The 24,865-nt window shown below is 40.3% G+C and overlaps 2 protein-coding genes across 2 annotated transcripts in view; one reads left to right on the top strand and one right to left on the bottom strand.

Moving 5' to 3' along the window:
- Nucleotides 1-344: 344 nt before the first annotated feature.
- Nucleotides 345-24,784, bottom strand: GPR137C (G protein-coupled receptor 137C). The gene is made up of 7 exons (XM_087728450.1): nucleotides 23,917-24,784; nucleotides 15,029-15,072; nucleotides 14,202-14,430; nucleotides 6,456-6,605; nucleotides 5,251-5,376; nucleotides 2,382-2,491; nucleotides 345-1,127 (listed from the first exon to the last, which is right to left on the bottom strand). Exons 1-7 carry the CDS (start codon nucleotides 24,277-24,279, stop codon nucleotides 956-958), a joined length of 1,194 nt encoding a protein of 397 aa, XP_087584576.1. The 5' UTR covers nucleotides 24,280-24,784; the 3' UTR covers nucleotides 345-955.
- Nucleotides 24,031-24,865, top strand: part of TXNDC16 (thioredoxin domain containing 16) — a 62,041-nt gene continuing 61,206 nt past the window's right edge. Inside the window, exon 1 of the mRNA XM_087728447.1 lies at nucleotides 24,031-24,153. The gene's annotated coding sequence lies outside the window, so the exon portion shown is untranslated. The remainder of the gene's footprint in view (nucleotides 24,154-24,865) is intronic.

The raw sequence follows: 24,865 nt of genomic DNA, 5'->3' as shown, positions 1-24,865 counted from the left end.
CAAAGCAGTTGCCAGACAAAGCAGTGAAAGACATCTGTGCCAGTTGGCTATGCATCATCCAGAACAAGCCCACAATTCTCATAGGTCCACCCTACCTGTGACCCACTCTGAATCTGCTTTTCCAGTATAAAATAAATTACTGTTATTTAAAATGAAATTATTACTGTAATGCTAGAAATAGGCCAAAACAACACAAGGACGCTGCAGGGAATATAACAACACATGCAACAATGGGACTTGCTCTAGCAATTTCAGTAATGATTGATGGCCAAACGTAACCATGAGTTACGTTAGCCTTGTGAGACTGGCACTTGTGCCATACTTGTATAAATGCTCTCCAAGAATTTAAAAGCAAAAGAGATTCTTTATCCCACACCACTTTCAAAAGTTTTCCATTGTTAAATATGTAGAGTTGTTTGTCACCATAGGAAGACAGAACAAGTTTCCCAATCAGAGATGTGCAATTTAAAAGTGTTGTCTGGAACAGACATTTCATGCCATTGGAGAAGAAAGATTGGGAGGGAAGAGAAGTATCCCTTGGAAATGGTTGTTTAAAAGTGCAAATATCCATCTGGACAACAGTCATGGTCTGCTGGCCAATAAAATAGAATGCTTTCAGAATATGCTCTCCTTTGGCTTCTGTTATTTCCAGCACCACATAGCAACAATTGGTCTCTCCAGTCCAAAGTGCAGAGCTATGAGCCAATATTGTTCCATTCCCATATTAGATCATCATTGGAAAATACTATATGCATTAGGGGGAACCTGGAGGTCACTGGGAATTCCTCCAAGCCTGAGATTCATACAACACCTTCAGGCCAATGTCCTTTCAATCCTAGGATTTTAGGATTTCTCTTGCTCTAACCAGGTTGCAGTTATCAATTGTAAGGAAAAGACTGGTCCTAAAGGGTTCTTCACACCTCACAGGAACCCTTCCCCCAAAGCTACTCTATGATTAGTTTGGTGGCTTTGGATGTGAACTGTGATGACTTCTGGATTCCAAGCTTTCATGGCTGAAGAGCAGTGGAGCAACATCCATTGGGGGTGCAACCAAAGGTGGAATCATGATGCAGCTGTCACTCCCTGTCAGAGAGCCATACCACCCAGAATTCTGAGGAGTAGCCAAGCTGAAAAATATAAAATGGAAATTTGGGAGAGTAAGACATAGAAAGATCATATTAGAAAATAACAGCATCAGAAATCAGGAGTACACAACCTTCCCCCAATCTAAGCATCCTCCAAATATAGACTTCACTTCTCCAAATTCCCAAAACAGCATGGATATTGGGGAAGATGTTTGAACATTACAATTTATGGCTATCTGCCAATTTTAGTTTGGGGGGGGGGGAGAAGCTGCAATTAAGGAACATAATTTTTTCAGCAAAGGTGCCTAATTGTGGAATGCAGTGTAGTGTGTGTGTGTGTGTGTGTGTGTGTGTGTGTGTGTGTGTGTAGAGTTTTCTGACTTCTCCTTTGTGAATTGGCAGACGGTCATTACTCCCAGGTTTGAAGTTACAAAGCTTTCATGTGTTGCTTTTGAGTTTCCAGGAGACATCTGGTTGATCCCCAGAAGAAATGAGATGTTGATTGGACAGAGCCTTTCTCATGTTTATTCATTGTTTTTAAACTACATTTTTATTACCCCAGGATGGATATTTTTTATTATCTATGCAGAACATACAGAACCTTTATGCAGATATTACAATAGGGCTTAGGCCAAGAACATTGGCAGGGTGAACACCTGAAATATAATGACATCCAAAAATCAGTAATTAAACCTGGGGTTCAAACTTTTTAGTGGTCTGCTGCCTGTAAAAGAGATAACTATTGCTTCTGTCCCAAATCTGCACATAGTGATAGTGCTGGCTTATATTAGAGAATAACTGCAGATATACAGATCACTCAAACTCTTGCTTTGCATTCAACTAAATTTTTAACTGATTATGTAATCCTAGCAGCACAAAATTGCACCCCATCATACTGCTGAAATGAGGAATTATGGCAGGGAGTGAAACAAGTTGTTTGGTTCCAATGGTCAAACTGCATTTCAGAATCTTACATCCCAAGTGTTCTACTTTTACATGAGCTGTGGTGGCGCAGTTGGCGCTGCCGACTGCCAGCAGTTCAATTCTCATTGACTTAAGGTTGACTCAGCTTTCCATTCTTCTGAGATCAGTAAAATAAGGACCCAAATTGTTGGAGGCAATATGTTGACTCTGCAAACTGCTTAGAGAAGACTGTAAAGCACTGTGAAGGGGTATGTAAGTGCTATTACTGTTGCTACATCAGGATCCAACTAATGAATCTTCAGCTGAAATAGATGTTCCACAATCATCAAATCTGCCAGATTTTACTCTAAACTCTTAGTAAAATCAAGTTACCTTCCTCCACCAAGCCTTGGGAGATCGTCATCACTGTCATATCTTCTTGGATTGTCAAAGAAATAGGCTCGTGAACTGTAACTGTGGCTGTTGATCATTCCAGCAGGTGCCTTTCAGATTAAGAGGGATATTGGGGGGTGGGGGGAGGGAAGTTAAGAACAAAAGAAAACATTTGCCTTAGAGATCTGGAAGGAAAAATATGCCAGTTGTTTGCCTTTCCAAAATCAAGGCATGCAGATATACTATGTCATGTAATGTAATTTTTTACTGCTCCTCTGTAGTAGTTACAGAGTCTTTATAATAAGTGTGGGGAGGCAAAGTGAAAGGAAGCTGTTGAAAACAACTACTACACATGAAACAATCTTGTGCAAGCCAATTAAGCAAAATACAACACATGACGGCAGCACATGCTACTGCTAAGTAATGAACAAAATTCAATTACAGTCTTCAGATCAAGTAACTGAAATAGTTGCCATTCCCTTTTACAGACTGTGTTCTCCAGGGGCCTGCAAAAGCTACAGTGGAATTATACATTTTAAAATGTGAGAGAGCGGGGAAGTTATTAAATAAACAGCAGTCATCTGAAATGCACTAAAATAATGCAATTGAAATCAACTAAAATTTTACTATATCTTAACATAGTTTTTTTTCCTGATCCTGTTCATTTTTGAAATATGCCCTCCAACTTGCTACTCAAAAGTTTTAAAACAAAAGCTGTTATATAACAGCATTTTTCAATCTCAGCAACTTTAAGATGTAGAATTTCAACTCTCAGAATTCCCCAACCAGCCTACATCTTGAGGAACATTTTTATACGGAGAGAAGAGTCTGTGAACCCTCAGAAGTACTCAGAATGCTGTAGTCCTGTGACCAGCAATAACCCCAATTTATGAAGAGAATTTCTGAACCAGCAACATACAAAACACTATGGTTTCTGTTGTCCTTATTGAATGCACTGAGCCAACGTTTACTGACTATTGGAAAAAGTAATACAGTAATCGGTGGTACTTCCTTAACCGTAATGACAACCACCAAATATTTTTCTTGCTTGATCAGTCCCATACACAATTTTAAAATTATTTGGCCCAGGTCTTCTTTGCAGAACTAATTCAAAACAATGATCTTGGTGCCCTCTATACAAAATGCTTGAAGTTCTGAATTGAGCATTGGCTGTAAAATTTCTGCTTTGGCTATTCTGTTGCAGACTTACTTTTATATTCAGAATTACTGCCTTGGCTGAATAACTCACATTTTCTTAGGAATAGTTCTCGACATTCTCCTACAAAATTTGTGTTTGTGAATCTGCCTTCAAATCATCCCTGACTCTTGGGGACTCCATAAACAAATTCATGCAGTTTTCTTGGCAATTTTTTTCCCAGTAATAGTTTGATAGTACCTTCTTTCTAGGGGGGGAAGGGAGAAAGGGAGGGAGAGAGGAGAGCGTGAGAGAGAGAGAGTCACCCAGCTGGCTTCATGCCTAAGGCAGAATTAGAACTCCCAGTTCCATTTTCTAATTGGGTGGCTTTAACTATACCAAATCAGCTATGTAGAATTTGCTGGTAAATATAATTTGCTGGTAAGTCTAAATAATTACAATCTGCTTGGGTCCTGATGCTGCAAAGGAGTCCCAAACATGATACCTTCCTCATTACACTTCTATTTCACAATTGGGATAAGGGTCTTTTGCTAGCATGCTGCTAGCTTATTATTTTCTCCAGAAAAAAAATTGTTTAAGTTACTTAAGTTACTCCTATTTCCACAAGACATTATTTCAATAATCTGCTGTATCATCCAGGTGGGTATAAATAAATCTGGGTTGGGTAGCAATGTGTTTTCTTGATAGTCATCACTTCCTCCTTGGCATTTTTTATTCATAGCATCCTTGCTTATGGTGAACTCATGAACTGCAATAAGAGATAATGTCTCCAAATCCTTTGTCATTTCACTGGGATGCTTTGCAACCTCCCAGAGTATTATACTCTTAAGAACTTGGGATGATATTCATTCACTGATTACTTTGGAAAGAGTAATAATGGAGTTGTGTTTTCTCTGTCTGACCATGGACTGATGAAGGTTAAAGTCTGTATCAATTGTTTTGTGGAACTTTCAATCATCACAAATATCAACAGTCCTTTTTCAAAGGTTCACAGAACTCTTTTGATCACAGCATGATTCATTTCCATTGAACTCTCATGAAAGCAGAATCTGATGGTAGCTGACAGCGTATGTTTTTTTTTAAAAAAGGAGATAACCCTTCAAGTTTACATCTGACTGAAACCTCTGACTCAGCCTATCCCCTTATCAATTGCTGATTGTTTTAGGGCTTCATATAGTTTCCCAACAAAGGCAGGGAAAGTTGGATTAAAGAAAGGCATGACACAGTATATTGTTTTGGGTGTTATTTATCAAAGTGTTTTTTATTAATAGACCTACATGAAGCTCAGATCTCACAGATAACAAGTGAGATTAAAGGTAATCCTAAAGGGTTCACAAATTTTCTCTCAGCACTCTATGGGATGAAATAGTCCCAATTCTTTTTTGTTTTAATGACAGAGTACAAGGTTTCCCATATGATATTTTTTCTTCCAATATCAAATCATAATCCTGCTGTGTGTAACATACCAATTCTGTGGCAAATCACCCCTAGGAAACCAGAAAAATGGCACAGTCCCCATTCCCACCAAGGAGCAATATCCTTGGACAGAGTTTGATACAAAGTGGTCTTCTATTGGGATGTCCTCTTTTGTCCCCAAAGAAACATTTTCATCCTGTTCTAAAAGCCTTTGCATGTTTTCCCTCCACAATGTTCAGCATTCGTTTATTTTGAAGAAATAATTGAAAAAGAATAACAGTTGATCCCAATCCATACCAAATTTTGGGCCAATCTCTGTGCTCGGAAGAAGAGTACCACAAATATGGTTGGCACGAACTCCCAGAGAAAAAGCACCACACCAAAGACTACGTACTCTTCACCATTAACTTCTTTTCCTTGAAGCTGTAGGAACAGGATATGGACACACATTTAGAGAAAAATAACAAAAGTGCTTTGATGAGCTCTCTATGGAACAGCACTCAAAGATTGCAGATGGAACAACACAGCCTACCTCCCATCACGAACTATTTTTTTAAAGCAAAAGCTGCACACAACTACTACATATCCATATATGAGTGTGTGCATGTGTAAAATACATTAAAAAACAAATGAAAGTGGCAAGCCTTATAAATTCTCATATTCTGAACAGAATACTATAATTTACAGACAAGTCAAGTATTTTGGTTTCCCGTTGAGTTTCATGGTTGGTTCAAAGGACTGGATCTAATCTTAACTCCCAAGACATGTATGATTAAATTGGCTCCATTTTTTTCTCATTACAGGATCTTTCAATTGAGCCCCTTCCTTCCATTCTAGGAATAGCTTCTCAATCCACAACAAAGGGTAGCTATCTTTTTGAATCAAGAGAAACCAAGAAAGAATGCTTAGGGATCATTCATATCCTCTTGTTAGCCATAACATGGTTGGCTGGTTTTTGGACTGATGTGATATGTGAATCCAAGCCACTATGGTTTATAAACCATGATTCATGCCTTAGTATTGTGGAAAATCAAATGTCTCATATGTGAAACTTGTCACAGAATAATAGCAGCAGTACTGGACCGCACTTGATGTTGGTTAATCATCATCAAAAAGCTCCAAAGCAGGATATTTTCAGTTCCCAGTAACTGATACACAAATGCAAATTGTCTTTTATCATATACATGTACTCATATGTACATGTGTGGACAGATGGATTGACATGTGCATATCACATACTGTATCAATTTTGACCTGTAGCCTTTGACATCCTAATCATTTTGGATGAATTAGCCAGTTCCGGATAAGGCAGCTTCATTAGCTCATCTCAAGTTGCTTTCCAACATATACAGATCTCATTGTTGCTCTTCTCAACTGCCGCCCACCATGGTGCCTCCTCCCAATTACTATTCATTGGAGACACAGTGAAGGAAACAGGGGGACAACATTAGGGTTCTAACTTAGATGTGATCTTTCTATAGAAGTGTGAAAAGCTTGATTACCTTATCTGAAAGATTATCCCAACCATAGTTGAATGGGCTAGGTGCATTGTCTGGAGTGATCACTACTGCCACCAAATTATAAAAAGCTCTTGAAGAGTGTAAGAGGATGACAACAGAACCCACAAGGAGAGCTTGGCAGAGAGATGTGCCCTAGTTAAAAAATAATACATAAAGAGGTATTAAATACAGTAAGTTAACGAAGAGATATTTAAGAGACTCTGTTAAGTGAACACCATCTAAAGAAAGCCTTGAGTATTTTTTAACAGTAAAGTAAATCCTGAATGATAAATCTGACCCAATACAGCTACATGGAACTAGATGTGATATAAAAGATACCTCTTCCTTCATTAGCTTTAAGAAGCCAAACATGTATTTGTTAGTAAAAGGAAGGACAGACCCTGAAAACCTATTCGCTCAATTGATGAGTAATCCAATACAAAAGAAATCATTATAACTATCCTGAATAAGGAACAAAGAATAGGAGGAATACCACATGTACCAGATGATCTTCTTGTCCTATCTTTTAACACTTCAAAGAATAATATAACGGTTAAGGTGTAAGACCATATTTAACTATGGAGCTCACTCGGAGATTTGGGCATTCACCACCAAGAAAATGCTCCTTGTGAGGCAAAATAAGTAAAAAGCCCATGATTACCACCTGAAGCTTCTAGAGCCGTGATGGGGAACCTATGGCATGCATGCCTGAAGTGGCAAGAGAAGCCATGTCGCTTGTCACACGTGACACCATCCGTTCCTCTTCCGGGTTTCTGGCACGCATATGTGCGTGATGATCAGCTGGCCTTTGTGCGTTTGGCAGTGCTGGAAACTGAAAGACTGGTCCTCTGTTTTCCAGCATGAGAGCTGGCCAGCTGATTGTCATGCACGCATTCGTGCCAGAAACCAGAAGACTAGCTTGCCGGTGCTCATGAATGCACTGGAAATTGGAAGTTCATTTTCCGCCGCGCACATGCCCTCTGGGCAGCGCCTCTTCCAGGTTCTGGATCAGATGACCGTGCCTGTACGCTTTTCGGCACTCAGTGCTGAAAAGGTTCACCATCACTGCATAATAGTAATAAATTACATCCATGTTCAAGGGATGTTATTTTTCTAATTCTAACATCTCTATCTTCTTCAAATGTTCTTTCCTTAAAAGTTTTGAGCATTGTCACACATTGGTCATCATAACACAATTGAGATGTTTCCAGTCTTCCACCAAACTCTTCTCTTCTGTAAGGCCCTGATCTAACTGGGATCCTCATTTCCAACTGAGCTTTTTTAAATATATGTTTTATTGTTATTTTTATTAATAAACATAAAAAACTCAATATCTATATGAACAATTCATTTTGAATAACAAAAACACAATAAACAATAGTCATAACATGCATATCATTAACAATAGTCACATACTATTATTGGCATTAGCTTATCCATTCTAGAAAACTTTTCCTATATAATTATTCAGCCTCTTAATCTTTTTAATTTCTAATCTGTTTCTGTTTCTGTTGGTTACCCATTGGTAAAACAAATCGCATGTTAAGAAATATTCTGCTTCTTCCTTTATTTTTAATGTTAATCTATCCATTTCTGCGCATTCTAATATTTTTTTTATAACACTTCCATCTGAAGGGAATCTCTTCATTTCTCCACTGTTGTGCAAAAACATGTATTCCCTTTATTATACAGTTCTGGTAAAATACCCAACAGGAATAATTCTGGTCTAAAATCAATATGATGCTTTATGATTGTTTCTAACCATATATGTATTTTGGTCCAATACTTTTTTGTCTTTTGGGCATGCCCACCACATATAATAATACGAACCCGGTATCTGATTACATTTCCAATATTTGGCAGACATGTTTTCAAACATCTCTGCCAGTCTTGCTGGTGGTATATAAAACATTTTATATATATTTTCCTTATATGCAGTTGACATTGTTAATTTATAATTTCTATCCCATAGTTTCTGCCATTTGTCTAACTCTATAGTATATCAGAGGTTTTTGGCCCATTACTATTATTATTTCTTTCATTTGTTCTTCTTCCATTTTGACACTCAATTAATAGCTGTGTGTTTTTTTTAATTAGTTTTTCATCTGTCCCTAATAGTATCTGGTCCAGTTCTGTTGGTTTACAAAAGCCATAAATGTTTACATCTTTCTCATACCTCGATTGTATTTGTACGTGTGGCCACCATGCTAAATCAATCCCTTGATTCAGTGGTGGGTTCCTACTGGTTTGGACGAACCGGTGGTAGTTTGGCAGCCTAGGTCACTGGAATCGGCAGTGACACAGGCCTGCTACGCCTGCCACGTCCCTGAAGTGAGCGTGCGGGCGCAAAATTCGCTTGCACCAAACCGGCAGTAATGCCAGCAGCAATTCACCCCTAACTTTATTACTCAGCTCTTGCTTAGATTTAAGTTTCCCTTTTTCATTCAAGATAACTTATAATTTTTTCCAAATTAACCACATTCATATTTATCAGTGCTTCCATTGTGGACAGCCAGACTGGTATTTTAATATAATGTGTTCCTTTGTTTTTTCCCATTACTAACAGTAAAGCATTTCTAACATAGTGTCTTTGGAAATAGCCATGTATTTTATTTTTCCCATACAATAAAAATGCATGCCACCCCAATTGCAAATCATGTCCTTCCAAAATTAATAATCTTTTATGCCTCAGGTTTATCCATTCTTTCACCCATGTAAGTGCAGAAGTCTGGTAGTATAGCTCACAATCTGGCAACTGAAACCCCCCCCCCATCATCTTATTTTTAGATTCTTGTAGCATTCTTATTCTTGCTTCCCCCCATGCCAGATGTATTTTAATATCATTTTATTTAGCTCCTCAAAGTATCCCCCCCCCCAACTTTATCAGAATTGTTTGGAACAAAAATAATAATCTTGGTAGAATTTTCATTTTTATTGTAGCTATTCTTCCTAACACCGATAAGATGCAAATTTTTCCATTTCTCCAAGTTTCTGCCTGCGTTTCCTGCTTATTTATCTGTATAGCCATCTGCCAACAACTCCGTCATTATATCAGGAAGGTCTTCCTCCTTTTCCTCTTCAATAATTTGGACTCTCAGGAAGAAAGCGGCCTTTTTCATTTCCAACGATATCAGAGTTTTCTTTAGCTCCTTATCTTCCTGTGTTAGTCTTTGGTTTATCTACTTTTTTCTCTGCCTCTTCTGATTTCTTTCGGTCTAAGAGTCACACTGATTCAGAAATCCCTGTACATTTTGCTCTTCCTGTCGCCTCTTGCAGTACTTAGAATGTACTTTGAAGGAAGAGATCTCCTGCTCAGTCTTACATATATGCTTGCTAAACCATGCCATATTTTCAACAACCATTTCACTGATTTTGTATCAGCAACACGCTTCTTCTACAATCAGAGCTCAAGTCTGAAAGCAAATTACATGGTTATGATGCTATGCAATAGGCAAATTATTTTGCAGGTGGAAGCATATCAGATACAGAAGTTTTTGATCAAAAACCTGACTAAAAAGAAAATATTAGCTCTTCTTGTACTATTAGGCACCAGGATTCATGTTCACAGCCCTGTTTGGCCATTATCCTCTCCCTTGGCACACGTTCCTCCAGACCATTTCTGCAATGAGGTGAGAATAAGGCTATATAATCATTCTGTTCATTAAAGAATAAAGTGGACTAATATCACTGAAAAAATTGCATTAATTTTCTACTGTGGAAATGGGTGCTTAGAACAGACACATTGAAAAATCTAAGTCTTTACAGGAGATGTGGCAAAATGTAAATATATGAATTACCATTTTTCCTTTTCCTCCAAAGAAAAAATGTAAAGCTAGCTACATTTTCAATACATTTGCCTGAAGCTCCAGAAACTAACTAGCATATTCTCAATGGGAATGTATTTCCTTTGCAACAGCATCTTGAAATTTAGGAGTGCTACCTAACCTTTCTGGATTTTCAGATGGGAACAGTGACAAAGAATGCATTTGCATTCATCATATCCAGCATGCCAGCTGTAGGTATTTCCAAGATGTTTGGACTTGGAACTGGATACATCTCAATTTGACTAATGCAACAAATTCTACATAGGGTTACCCTTCATGAGCATCCAGAGGCTTGCACAAATGCAAAACTAAATTGTTAATTGATGCAAAACTAAATTGTTAATTGATGTGTGATATCAGAAGCATGTCATTTTCATTCTGAAGATTTGATTATCAATTTTCTGCAGAACTAGTTTAAAGGTTTTACATGGCTGTAACTGCCAATCATAGTATGAATATTTCTGGGCATTAAGGTCAATAGGAGAGGCATTTACTTTTTCGAAACTATTTGCCAGGGACCCAGGAGAGGATATTTATCTACACTGTTCAATAGTTAGAATGCACTTCATCGAGAGAGGTATGACTCTCTCCCGAGTCGACTTCATGTTTGATTCTAGCTGCAGGGATTCCTTTTCTAACACAGGGCTGGTAATACTGTACAATATTCTACTATCACTGATCCAATCTGGAATGATCCTCTTAACTAGAATAAACTGCTATTGCTCATTAGACTTCAGCAGAAGACTGAATAATTCCAGACACTAATCATTGGTTTACCAAGAACCAGGCTCTCAATCCAAGATGTTGAGATTCTAGAAAGAGTACAGAAAGAGCAACAAAGATGATTAGGGGACTGGAGGCTAAAACATAAAGAACGGTTACAGGAATTGGATATGTCTAGTTTAATGAAAAGAAGGACTAGGGGAGACATGATAGCAGTGTTCCAGTGGTGGGTTCTGGATTCTCTCGCAACCGGTACACTGCGACGGGGCCGGACATCCACCTCGGGAACCACCCTACAATGCCCCAACTGCCCGGTGAGATTGCGCAGCGCCCATGAGCAATTGCTCCGTTTCCCTCAAAAAGAGGTAAGGAACGCGGGCAGGCGGGCCCATCAAAACATGGTTCCGGTACGGTGGCCGCTGCTCCCAGCTGCCACCGGTATGCCCATACTGGGCCATACCGCCCGGAACCCACCACTGCAGTGTTCCAATATCTCAGCGGTTGCCACAAAGAAGAGGGAGTCAAGCTATTCTCCAAAGCACCTGAGGGTAGAACAAGAAGCAATAGGTGGAAACTAATCAAGGAGAGAAGCAACCTAGAACTGAGGAGAAATTTCCTGACTGTTAGAACAATTAAGCAGTGGAACAGCTTGCCTCCAGAAGTTGTGAGTTCCCCAACACTGGAAGTCTTTAAGAAGAGTTTGGATAACCATGAAGTGGAATAGGGTTTCCGGCCTAAGCAGTGGGTTGGATTAGAAGACCTCCAAGGTCCCTTCAATCTCTATTATTCTGCTCTATTCCATAATATGAAGATGCTAAGAATTGGGACAATGCTTCTTTTCAAAACACTTTCCTGCTTAGCAGCCTTAATTCATAGTTCGCTGATGGCTTCTGATTGTAAAAAGACCTGCATCAGCATTGTTTGCCACTTTGTATTTATGCAAATGAAACAGTTATTTCCAAACAAGCAGAATTTGCAGTTATTATGTGGATTGCCTGCATGTTTCAGTGAAATATATATCTGACAATTCAAAGGAGCTTTTTCAGGAGGCAACTGGGCTTTCTTGTTTTTTCTTTGAAGACATTTTGCTTCTCATTCAAGAAGCTTCTTCAGCTCTGATAGGATAGTGGGGAATGGAAGGATCTTGTTGAAGAAGCTTCTTGGATCAGAAGCGAAATGCCTTCAAAGAAAAAAAACAAGAAAGTCCAGTTGCCTCCTGAAAAAGCACCTTTGGGACAACCATGACCTGGATGACTGAGAATCTCTACAGACTTTTAGCCATATAATTTGGGATGAACACCCTTTGGAAGGTGTGGGTATAGGAATCGATTTGACCGGAAAAACTGCAGACTACAGAAACCAGGAGCACCACTCAGGTGATCCTGAGGAAACAGATAAACCTCCAAGTGCTTCAATGACCCTCTAAAAGGATGCAAATGACCACCTGTCTGCAAGGAATACAAATCCTTCCTTTCCCCACTATCCTGTCAGAGCTGAAGAAGCTTCTTGGATGAGAAGCGAAATGCCTTCAAAGAAAAAACAAGAAAGTCCAGTTGCCTCCTGAAAAAGCTCCTTTGGGACAACCACGACCTGGATGACTGAGAATCTCTACAGACTTTGATGATTCACTTACCACAAATAGGGAATGCTATCAAAATATATATATAGAAAACAGCCAGCTGCAATGACCATGACATGTGTCAAGTTCCATCAACATACCCAAATTATGGCGCTTCTGTCTTTGGTGGTATTGATATATATTTGGTGGAAACAAAAGAATATTCAGAGGCAAATTTCTATAAGGCTAGCAAATATGAGAGAGAAACTGTGTAAAGCCAGGCTTCTCAATCTTGGTCACTTTAAGATGGGTTGACAGCATGGCTGGCTGGAGAATTCTGGGACTTGAAGTCCACCCATCTTAAAGTGACCAAGGTAAAGAAACTCTGGTGTGAAGAGACAATAGGAAGCAAGGAGCAAGAATGTTGCACCAACAATAGTTAAAAGATAATGAAGGTAAAACTAAGTAACTGCAGAAAAGTAAGTATAACAGTTTTGTAACCAATGTATATTTTCCCAAAAAGCTCCATTTTGTTTCCCACTAAGAGAACCTAAGGCATGTGTGCCAGAAGTGGTACACAGAGCCATCTCTCCAGGCATACCAGCCATTTGCCTGTTGCTCTTCCGGGATCCTTGTCTTTGCATAAGTGGGAGCACTGGAATCTGGAAAAGCAGTTCCCTGGCACGCATGCACATGCTGGGAAGCTGAGCTTCTGGTTTGCAGTATGCATGCCGGCCAGTTGCTCTCCGCGGGTGCATGCGCACAAGAAACTGGAGGGCCAGGTGATCAGTGCCCATGCGCACACCACAAACTGGAAGCCCAGCTTCTGGTTTCCGGAAGCACATATGCACTGGGAAACTGATCTTCCAGTTTCTGGTGCTTCCCCGCGTGTGTGCAAGCACTCCCATTTTGGCACTCAGTGCCAAAAAGGTTCACCAACACTGCACAACACTATTTCTGCTTTTCATCACTAAGTGAGCACGAGGTAGCTTAAGTTTTCCTTACACTTCATTGGAATAGTCTTTCCCATTCCAGCAGCGTCCCCAGGGTCACAAACATCAAGATGGATGCTTCAACCATGCTATAAAAGCCCTGAATGGACACGCAAACAGAAATACAGCCTTTCATTAAGACTTCTTTCATTACTCCATTGAGTTGGCTTTGGCTTTGCTCCTAAGCCAATTGTGCATTAGGAGTGAGCATTCTTCAAAAACTATTCCACACTTTAAAACAAAAAGGCCTATTAACTTTAAAGTATATTAATCCCTTGCCACTTTCTAGGAACTTCCTTACCTAATCATTAAACAAAAAGCTGCCTCCGAGGCATAAAGCAAGCACAGAATTTCTTCTCAGAGGTTTTTAAAAGCAATAGGGAAAAACAGTAATTTGATATTTGAGCTTCCATTGAAAGCAGCAGATATTATACTTTAACCCAGCTGTTACTAATCTTTTAGGCTACTAAGATTTTTAAAAGATTTTTTTTAAAAAAGTGGGCCATCTCTCTAATCCATCTTGAAAATGGAATGCAACATCTTTGTACATGTCCCCTGAAAACAATTTTATTCCGTGTCTGAAATACGGATCATCTCCATGCACAGAACCTGACAGGTTGTAATAGAGAAGTATGTGTTGCTTTTTCCTTACCTTGGACTCGAGGTAAACATTGGCTGAAGACACTTTGGAAAGTTTGCACATGCAGCAAGCTAACAAGATGGCCGAAAGAATGAAGAGACTATCATTGATTAAGGCCCGGGCAAAAACCGTCCACCTTAGCTGATCCTCTGGAACATTATCTTGTGCCAATAATGCACATGTCAGGTTCACAAAGATGAAGAGGAGGCTTATAAATACAGACCCCATGTACAAGAAAGTCCTGGAAAGAAAAGAAAAAGGTCAGTTGGTGTCCACCACAGCTTTCTTTCTGGTCCATTCTCCTAATCTTTGCTTTCTTCTCTTGGATTAATGATCACAGCTGAATAATGCTGTCTTTATACAAAAATGAACATGTTCGAGATACATTTTATATGGTGTAAGACACATCTCTTCCCATTCCCAACATGTAGCCGCATCAATCTGCAGGTGGACACCATCTGCTTAATCTGCTCCATGGCCCAGTCCTACTATTAGAAGTAAACCCACAGGGTATTTGCTCTCAAAGCCGTGTTCTTTGTCAAAGTGATATAATAAGATTTTTTAAAAAAATCCTATTTTATACAAGCAACTTTTTGAGCTGTTGTAGAATGTTATAAAGCAGTTAGGATTACTAGGTTCCATGGAAAAGTTATGCTTTGCTATGCATTAATTTGAACCATCAAACTTTCAACATTTGGCTTGGTGCAAGAATGCAAATTAAAAGACAGATGGTGATGTAGCTTCTGCTCCAGCACACTGGGCTCTTCAATTCACTAAGGACATCTTGAAAATATGTTGATTAATCGGCCACAATATCTACAGATTAAGGTGAAACTTACTTGTATTTGTTGAACTCGGCTGCACACTTGACTTTGAAAATAACCTAAAAAAAAGAAAATGCTTTATTTAAGAAAAAAATTTTTGTACAGGTTCAAGAATCACAGCAGACCGAAAACATTTTAATAATATGCAAGCACAAATACAGAATTTTTCTATTGCAAGCATAAAAAGGAGAGTGAATGGAAAAGATGCCATGGTTTGCAGCCAATTAGCTATTAGTGGGAATTCAGAACTCAGAGCTCTCCCTAATGTTTGACCTCATTATGGTTCATTTATTTATCTATCCAGAACATCCATGTACTATATCTAAATGATCTTTCTATGGCAGTTTTCAAAAATGTCAAAATGCATAAATAAATAGAACATTTATTTATTCAGCTTAGAAGGCTGTCCAATTCTCAGCAGAATATAATATGAAAAACATATTAAGAACAGATAGCCAGAAATGATAATGGTAGAGGAGAACCAAAATACTTCTGCAAAGACAAGAGTATTCTAAGGGACCCAATCATTCAAATCTCATAGGATAGGTTTTAAAGATTTTTTTAAAGTAAGGCACAATGTAAAATATTGACATGTATGCATACATCCATTTATACATTATCTGTAAGCAGTACAATCGTATCAAGTTCAGTGACCTACACAGAATCAAGTAGAGTTAGCTCTAAATACACATGAATAGGTTTGAGTAATAGTGCTGTTCTATTCCTATCTATACTGTCATAAACTCCAGTATAAAAACACAGCCTAAAACATGGAGAATATACATTATTCTTTACTTGTTTCTACAATTTAAGGCCATGTCTACAAGCCAGCCTTGGGAAGTGGGATTCCATTCATGCAAGCACAAATACAGAATTTTTCTATTGCAAGCATAAAAAGGAGAGCGAATGGAAAAGATGCCATGGTTTGAACCATCTGCAAATCTAGATGTTACAACTGACAGTGATATACACTTGCAATTAACAGGCGTAAAAAACAAAAAAAACCCACTCCTTTTATATTAGAATCCTTTAGAATCCTTTACAATAGAATGAGCTGGAAGGGACCTTGGAGGTCTTCTAGTCCAGCCCCCTGCTCAAGCAGGAGAACATATACCCTTTTAGTACAATCTGGACTCTTCTTAAAAACATCCAGTGATGGAGCGCCCATGATTTCTGAAAGCAAGCTGTTCCACTGGTTAATTGTTCTCATTATTAGAAAGTTTCTCCTTAATTCTAGGTTGCTTCTCTCTTTGATTAGTCTCCAACTATTGTTTCTTGTCCTGCCCTCTGGTGCTTTGGGGAATAATTTGACCCCCTTCTTCTTTGTGTAATATAAATATTACCAATTTATTAAACATTCACAAAAAAAATTTGCTGACCAATTCATAATGAGCAGTTTCTGGTTCCTAAATTAAGATCTTAAAATATTTTTTCCCATATGACTTTATTTCAAGCATTGCTTTCCATTATATGCAACCTTTCAAAGGGATCAACATATGAAGCAATATAAAGGATCCCAATTAAAACTACCGTAGATCAATAAGTACAAATGTATTGCTTTGTATGCATCTGGCAGGTCTGCTCCATTAAGTCATCTGGAGCACTACATTGTTGAAAGCTGTGATTTCAATGTGGATATTTGGGGTGAAAAAGTGTAACTGAAATAGAATGGCTAGCTTTTATTCCATTACTCTCCATGTTGAGATTCTCAGAAGCCAAAACAATTTGAGAGAATTCCAGTTCTGCATTGGTATTTTTTCATACAGGTAGTCTTTGATTCACGACTCATCACTTAGATATGACAGACCTGAAAAAGGGAACTTACAACCTGGATCTGAAGTTCCAATAGACATTTTCCTCCCCCACATGACCACACTTCAGGCACTTGGCAACATGAATGCATTTATGTTCATTTGCAGCATCTCAGAGTTATGTGATCTCAGAGTTATGTGACAAAACCGTTTATGACGGTTTTGCTGAAAACTGGCAGTTCTGGTTTTGGGCAACACCATGCTATAGTGAATAGTGGGTTTGCTTAACAACCACCACAAAAAAGGTGGTAAAATTGGATCAGTCATGTGATTGACCCATTTTATAACCGTTATGACTTATGACTATAATAGGTAGGCTGTGTTACAGTTGTAACTTGGGGACTATCTGCGACATTTTCTTAACTACCTGCATTCTAGCTTTGATGCAAGGCTTCCCATATTTTGGAACTATTTCCAGAACAGTCCTTTGGTAGAAGTTAAATATCATGGTTTTCTACTATAAAACAGAAGATGATCATCCCATGTCCTAATACATTGCTTGGCTCCATTCTATAAAATGCAGAAGGGATTTGGCACAACTATCTCTGACCTCTGATTCCAGGTTTTAGCCTCAGGAGCCATATCAGGAAAGATGCTGGGCCAAGATCTGGCAAAAGATGGAAAACAGGATGACCCCCAACCCCCGATAGCTAAGGTACTTTGGTGGGAAAAAATGGTTTAAAATCAGAGTGCACAAATACACATTTTGATTTGGATACAGCTATTTAATTGAACAATGTATAAAGCCCTTACCGGATTGTGGTAAAATTGGTCTTTTGGAGTAGATAGGAAGACAATACAAACTTTTATTTAATTGTGGTAAACACAGTTGAGTAGAATGTATATACTGATAGAGTGATTATGTGCTATCATGTTGGAAGCAACTCTTAGTAATCATATAGATTACCTCCATAATGATCTGCCCCTAAACCTGTTATTTTAGATCTTCCAATGGTGCACACATTGCCACTTTAACTGGCTCCATCTATCTTGCTTCTGGTTGTCCTCTGACCTCTAGATATACTTTTAAGAAGAAACATATAGAACTTAAACATATGCATACTTGCAAGAGGAAACTATGAACTTCCCAACTTTTAAACTTTTAAAAGTTAACTTCCTTAACTTTTCAATTACTGGAAAAGGAACTCAGAAGAATCTACTTACTGGTGGGCTCACATATCCTTTTCTCCATTAGCCATAGTTTGTTAAAGAGAAGCAAATCTCTTTACTGATAAAGATATAACTCCCACAACACCCAGATAATAGTGGGGCTTCAATATTATATGATTATATCTCCCCAAATTGACAGACTTGGAATCCCTTTTTATTACCCCACACTTCACTAGAGAGATGGCATTTAATTACCTATTGTACAGAAGATTCATTTTTTTTAAAAAAAAAGGTTCTGAAGATATTGTAAATACTGTTTTCTTGCTATTGTGTTTACATTAAGCTTACTTCAAGTTAAACATCTGTGAGAATTAGGTCCATTCTGGCTCTTTGTCAGACAGAGCAACAATCTGTAAATGTGTGGGCTCAGAGGAGGCAAGAAGGTGGCAGAGAAAGCAGATCTGCAAGCAGAATTTTAGTCTGCAAGGAAATGCCACCTGGCTGATTTCAGTCTATCAATGTGAAGGCTTCTTTCTTATCTTGGTTTTCCTGTTGGCAGGTCTTACTTTCCATGAAAAGTTGGTAGTAGCACTCAAGCCTCTGATTGACATTCTGAATTCAAGGACCACTGCAGGTTCAAAAAATGTCAAGTCTTATTTGGGAAGTTCTCAATTCATTCCACCCTCCATAGGATGAGAGCAAGCTATTAAAACAGCCCCTACTTGATAATCTCCGCCACATATAAGGTTCTACATGGTATTTCTAACCTAATGAAGGCTCTTCACTTCAGATGGATCCCTCACGATGTGACTAATGTGTTTCCTCAAAAAAAAGACCTACTCGGAAAGTAAGTCCTAGTTTGATTTTTACACATGCACACAATATAAGCCCCTAAAATAAGCCCTAATTAAGATCCTGGCCACTCCAGTGTGCAGAGATAAAACTTAAGCTAAGTGGGAATGGAGCTGCCCTACTACTTACCTTCGGACAGTTGCAGCCAGGCCTCGCACACCTCAGCCTATTTCTTTTGCTGCAGCCAGCAAGGCTATCCTGAAGGCCTCTGTAGCCAATAACAGAGCTCTGGATGTATCAGGAAAGCCTTGCTGGCTGCAGAAGAAATGGGCCGAGGTGTGTGAGTCCTGGCTGCAACTTTCCAAACCCAAAGACATTCCTGAAGGCCTCTGACAGCGAAAGGAAAGCCAGGGGCGATGCACGCAAGTGAGGTGAGTCTGTGGATGATATCCACCTCAAAAATAAGACCTGGTGCCTTTTTAGAGGAGCCAAGGTGGCGCAGTGGTTAGGGTGCAGTACTGCAGGCCACTTCAGCTGACTGTTATCTGCAGTTCAGCGGTTCTAATCTCACCGGCTCAAGATTGACTCAGCCTTCCATCCTTCCGAGGTGGGTGAAATGAGGACCCGGATTGTTGTTGGGGGCGATATGCTGACTCTGTAAACCGCTTAGAGAGGGCTGAAAGCCCTATGAAGTGGTATATAAGTCTAACTGCTATTGCTATTGCTATTTTTGGTGGCAAAAAAAATATAAGGCAGGGTCTATCTACTGTTCTTAATTGCAAAAAGAGATATACTGAGTGACTGAAAACCTGCACAGAATCCTCAATGTTCACATGTACCAGGGTGTAGCTTGTATACAAATGAATTAAATCTAAGCAGGCAAAACTAACTTTCTAGGCCAAGCAGAAGGACCGCAAACACCGAAATATTTTTGGTCAATATTTTTTCCTAAGAAAAAGAAATCTTAAGCTTTGATCATTTGTACAAAAGAAAGGGCCAATGGTGTCTCTATTATCAGGAAGGCATTAATCTTGTGGGTAATCCAGAGAGCCATTCTACCTGGGAGAACAAAATATTGATTTGTGGGGGTCCACATTTCTCTGAGTTTGTTGAACTCAGTTTCAGCAATACCTTCATTGGCCAGGCACTCTCATCTTTAAGGTTGCGGGCTAGAAAATGTTCCACTTCAGGTAGTTTCAAAGTTGTATGAGGCTTGATTGCCCATGTTCCCAATATTCCCATTAAAATAATTTTTCCTACACATCAGAAAATTTAATTTCTTTGAATACTCTATTCAAACCTTATCTAATAAGCTAATTTCCCTCCTTCACACACAAGTAACATAGGCCATATACTTATACCAGACACTAGATACCGAATAAAGTATTTCAAATCATACTTCTCTACACAGCATTGTTTTTGTTTAATTCAAAATATTTAAAAAACTCACATCTCTGCTTAAATATATAGAAAATTTCCCTCCTCTTTGCCCCATTTATATCAGGACTCTCCCTTACTCTGTTACAGGGTCTGCACATTGTCACTGGGGCTGCCTGGCTAAAGAAAGTAAATGAAAACAAGACGTCATAGCTTAACATGATGTGTGAACCCAATCTTTTCTAAAACACTCTTTTCCTTTGTATTTAAAAACATTTCCTGCCATATACACATAAGAGCTCATATACAGTATTTTATATCTCAGAGAAGTATAATACGTAGCACATGTGTTTTAGAAAAGGTGGCACGAGAGAAGATTTCTGAACTCAGCAAAGCTTTCCGCGCCACTCTTTCTTCCCATCTGTGATATTCTATTTAAATATGTACAGTATATTTAGTTCAAGTGGTGACTTTTATTTAATTCTCCAGCAAAGGCACTGCCTTTTCTACCTGAGACATTTTTGACCTTGGTTATCTCTAATCTGTAAAATTAATATTTTTTAAAGTCCTGCATCTTCATGCCCAGTTCCCGACTACACTTTATTTGCACGAAAGAAACTTACCAGAGATAAAGTTGTTCATTTTGTGTACATGTAATCTGGATGGAATGGCAGTATTGCTTGAATTGGGGGCCAAATGTAAATGGTTCAGAGGGCACTGAACTAAGCTGTCTCGATTCTGTTAAACTTGATTTGTGGCCAATCAGGTTGGCTGTGGATTACTCTCACCCAATCTTCCATATCCTGCAAATTGCAATGTTATTGGCTATGTGCTATTAGGTGTTTCCCTTAATATGTTTTATACTTTGTTTTTAGAATTTTCAATAATTCTAGTAATAATTCAACTGGCTGCCTATTGGTCTTCGGATATGCTTCAAGGCGCTAGTCGTCACTTATAAAGCCCTTCATGGTATTGGACCTGGCTACTTGAGAGACCGCCTACTGCCAATTACCTCCAATAGACCGATTAGATCCCACAGATTAGGCCTCCTCCGAATTCCATCCAATGCCGACTGGCGACTACCCGGAGGAGGGCCTTCTCTGTGGCTGCTCCAGCCCTTTGGAACGAGCTCCCCATGGAGATTCGGACCCTCACCACCCTCCAGGCCTTCCACAAAGCCCTTAAAACCTGGCTGTTCCGACAGGCCTGGGGCTAATGAGTTCTTGTCCCCTCTCGAATGGTATGGTTGTTGAGTGTTTTAAATTGTGGTATTGTTTTGTTCGTGTTCTTTTTTTCTTATTTGTACCCCCCCCCCTGACTTGGTGGTGAGCCCCTCCGGGGAATAGGGCGGCATAGAAATATAATAAACTCAACTCAACTCAAGAGTGAATTCACTTTTATAGGCAACAATCTATGTTCAGGGAGATGGCTTTAAAGTCCACAATGGCAAATTTTGCTCAAGGACTTGATCTTAGTCCCTACTCTTCTGGATTACAGATCTTTCAAATCGGAATCATTCTCTTCAGCATTGGCAAAATTAAGAATGTTTATTTATTCAACTTAGATGCTGCCTACCTCGTCTGGAGGTGACGTCATTCATTTATCCTAAATTATTGCTCAGCCTCTATTCTACTGATTTAGTCAGCTCCCATTCTACACAGCATTCTTGGAATTCATATTACATTGGGATTTATCAAACATTTATCATGGATTGTTACTCTCTCTTCATAATACTTGCTCACACTCTTAAACCTTAACAAGCTGGATACAGTCCCTAGTTAAAGGTGCAGCCATTCTCCAGCCTTCTCCAATTTGGTCTCCTGCATGACAGATGAATCACAAACCCCATCAAGTTCCCCTATTTCTTAATAGGAAACAAATTTAGGTTTCCATTTTTTTCCTCTAAAAGAAAATGACACGAATTGCCTCCCTTGAAGGAAAGAGGAACAAACTGTGTTGCATTATTATTATTTTTTTAAAGCAATCAACCAACACCAGAGATCTGACTCCATATTACAGCTGGTTACACTACTCACATATTTTGTCTGTTCATTGCAATGGGTTATTTTAAAAATGGGCCAATACAATAGAAGTGCTGCAGATTTCAGAAGCTATTTGCCTCCTTGCTGTCCTTTCACACAGTTAATCACCTTAAGAGTTAGGGTAGGTGGCCCCTTTCCCTTTTTGTGACTTTTGGAACTGTCGTTTATCATGCTCACTGAATACTGACTGCAGAGTTCACAGTTTTCCCCTGTTTGTTAGTGCAAAACAGCACCAAGCCTTGAAATGCCAAGTTTAAAAACAACCCCCTTCTCCATTCCAATTTCCACCCACATGTGAGATGTCAGCCAGTTTGAGCTCCCTGTCCTCCCAAAAATGTTAAGGCTTGCTCACAAAACAAACATTTTCGTTTTCATGGCAAAAACAGCAGCTCTCTTGTGCTCATCATGTGAACAGCCCTGAGTTTCTCAGAGAATGAAGTCATTGTCGAGACCTCCTCCTAAGTGACAATACAGTTTTGCAGTGCGAGGGAAAGGATGGTGTGTGCAGGTTTGTCCGAGAAGTAACCATTTCCCCATAATAACAGGAGGAAGTGGAACATAAAGTGGATACATGCCGTAGGTAGAAAAAGTTTGCTTAGATCGCTCACCAGGCATGCATAATTGAAACCAAACAAGCTGTAATTTCAGGTACTTTGCTTGAAAGTAAACCATCCATCTTATAAGGGAAGATGCAGCTAAGAGAGTAGATGGTATTATGGCACAGGCAAGTGTCAAAAAATTCTTTATTGTTTAGGCGTAAGATTGCAACGTAGGACCCTAAAAGGCCAGCCAAACCTTGCTGCAGCTGTAAGGATTTGCCCATTGGCTTTGTTTCAATAGATGAGGAGTTCACAGGAAGCTAGAAAGCAAAGATGACACTAAGGATTTGAAAACAGCTGATCAGCAAGCCTCAAGAGGAGTTGGGGGGGGGGGGGAGAGAGACTTGGAAATTAACCCAGCAGCCACACAAAGATCATATCAACATTTCAGATGTGACCCGGTCAGATTAAAAAACAAAATTATGCCCAAACTACCATATGCTGCAAGATGCTGTCTTCTGCAGCAAAAAATAAATAAATAAAAGAAAAAAAAAGAAAAAGAGGGGTTAGGGAGAAAGAGCCAAGTCTTCCCCCTCCAAAAAAATAGTATTTTAAGAAAGGCAGCAACAATAGGAGGTGGAGAAGAAAGCCCAAAGCAATGACGTAATGGCTGTCAGCCGTCCCTATCCCAGCTGAGCAACCGAGGCTGTTGCTTATTCGCTTCACTCTTAAAGAAATAGCGATCTACGCTTTCCAAAGAAGTCGCCGCATTAAAACTGTGCTGCATCCAGAACCAAGGGGGATTTTTTAAAATTATTATTTTGGAGTGCACTTTAAGGGCAACATTTGTCACACCGCAAGGCTCCCGGTCCAGCTCTACTGTATGCCACCCCCGGGGAGGGCTTTTTTTTTTGCATCGGAGCGCCGTTTGGCTCGCCTGGTTAACGCGCTCGACCAGGGGTTCGCCGAAGCTTGTTTGTTCGTTGAGAGACAGTAGTAGGCGGAGGGAGGGCAAGTAAACCACCGAAAGGCGCTTTTTTTTTTTGTGCAGATGCACCAGAATGTGGTAAACATGAGACAAACGGCGGAGAAAAAAGCAACACGCAGGAGGAAGGGGAGGCGTGCCCGGCTGGCCGCCTCTCCTTGTGGCCCCCTTCTCTTCTTTACGCGCAACCCCCGTTGCAAATAGTTCAGGGCCGGCGCCGGCCAAGCTGAGCTGACCACTTACTTACCTCGGCGAAGTAGAGGTTGAGGAGGCAATTGGTGGCGAAGAGCAGGCAGACCGGGAAGCAGAAGAGCAACCAGTGTGGGAAAGGCTGGAGCCGGAGCTCCACGGCTCGGGTGGACGTCTGCAGGTAGAAAGAGAAGAGGACGGTGCGCAGCGCTGCCCAGAGCAGGCAAAGGAAGAGGCACACGGTGCGGTAGCTCAGCCGCTTCTCCCGGTAGTAGAAGAGCAGCCAAAGCTGCAGGTAAGTGAAGAGAAAGAGACCGGCGTAGAGGAGCGTGTACAGGACGCTCAGCCCCAACTCCAGAGCTGGGAAGGGGGGAGCAAGAGGGTCGGACCCGACGAGCCCCATCGCTCCCGGCCCCACCATAACCGGAGGGGGGGGGAGAGAGAAAGCGGAGCGAGTGTGCAAAAAATAAAATAAAAATAAAATGAGATTAAAGTGCAATTTCAGGGCCGCGGGGAGGAGGGGGAGGGGGGTTGCCGTCCCGCTTCGCTCTTTGCAGGACGAAGCAGAGAGCCATGCAAGTCGCCCGGAGAGTGGGGGGAAACAGCCCCGCCGCCCTCCCTTTGTCCTCTGCCCGCCCGCCTCTCTCTCTCTCTCTGCAGCGCCGGCTCCCTTTTGCCGAAGCAACTCTTGCTCCCGGAGAAACAATCAGCTGAGAGCCCAGAGGATTTGAGGCGTTCGCTCCGGGCCACGCGCCGCTTCTCATTGGCCAGCGCACGGCTCCGCCCGCTGGGCGTCCAACCGCTGAGCCCGTTGGCTGCGCCTCCGAGTCATTCAGCAGAGAAGGCTCCGCCTCTTTCTCGCTCCCTCTTCCCTCCCCACCATCCGCCTTCTCCCCCCCCTTTTTTTTTGGTCCGCCGGATTTTCTAATCAGTGGGTGTTTTTATTTTATTTTATGGGTGTTGTGCCCGCCCGTGCGGCGCGCTGCCTCCTCCCCCCCCCCGCGAAA

This window comes from Thamnophis sirtalis, unplaced genomic scaffold (assembly GCF_051295495.1).
Source record: "Thamnophis sirtalis isolate CommonGarterSnake01/CBP01778 unplaced genomic scaffold, rThaSir2_p1.2 scaffold_1, whole genome shotgun sequence".
In the NCBI taxonomy this organism is placed as follows: domain Eukaryota; kingdom Metazoa; phylum Chordata; class Lepidosauria; order Squamata; family Natricidae; genus Thamnophis; species Thamnophis sirtalis.
This window is presented reverse-complemented; position numbering and strand designations above follow the sequence as displayed.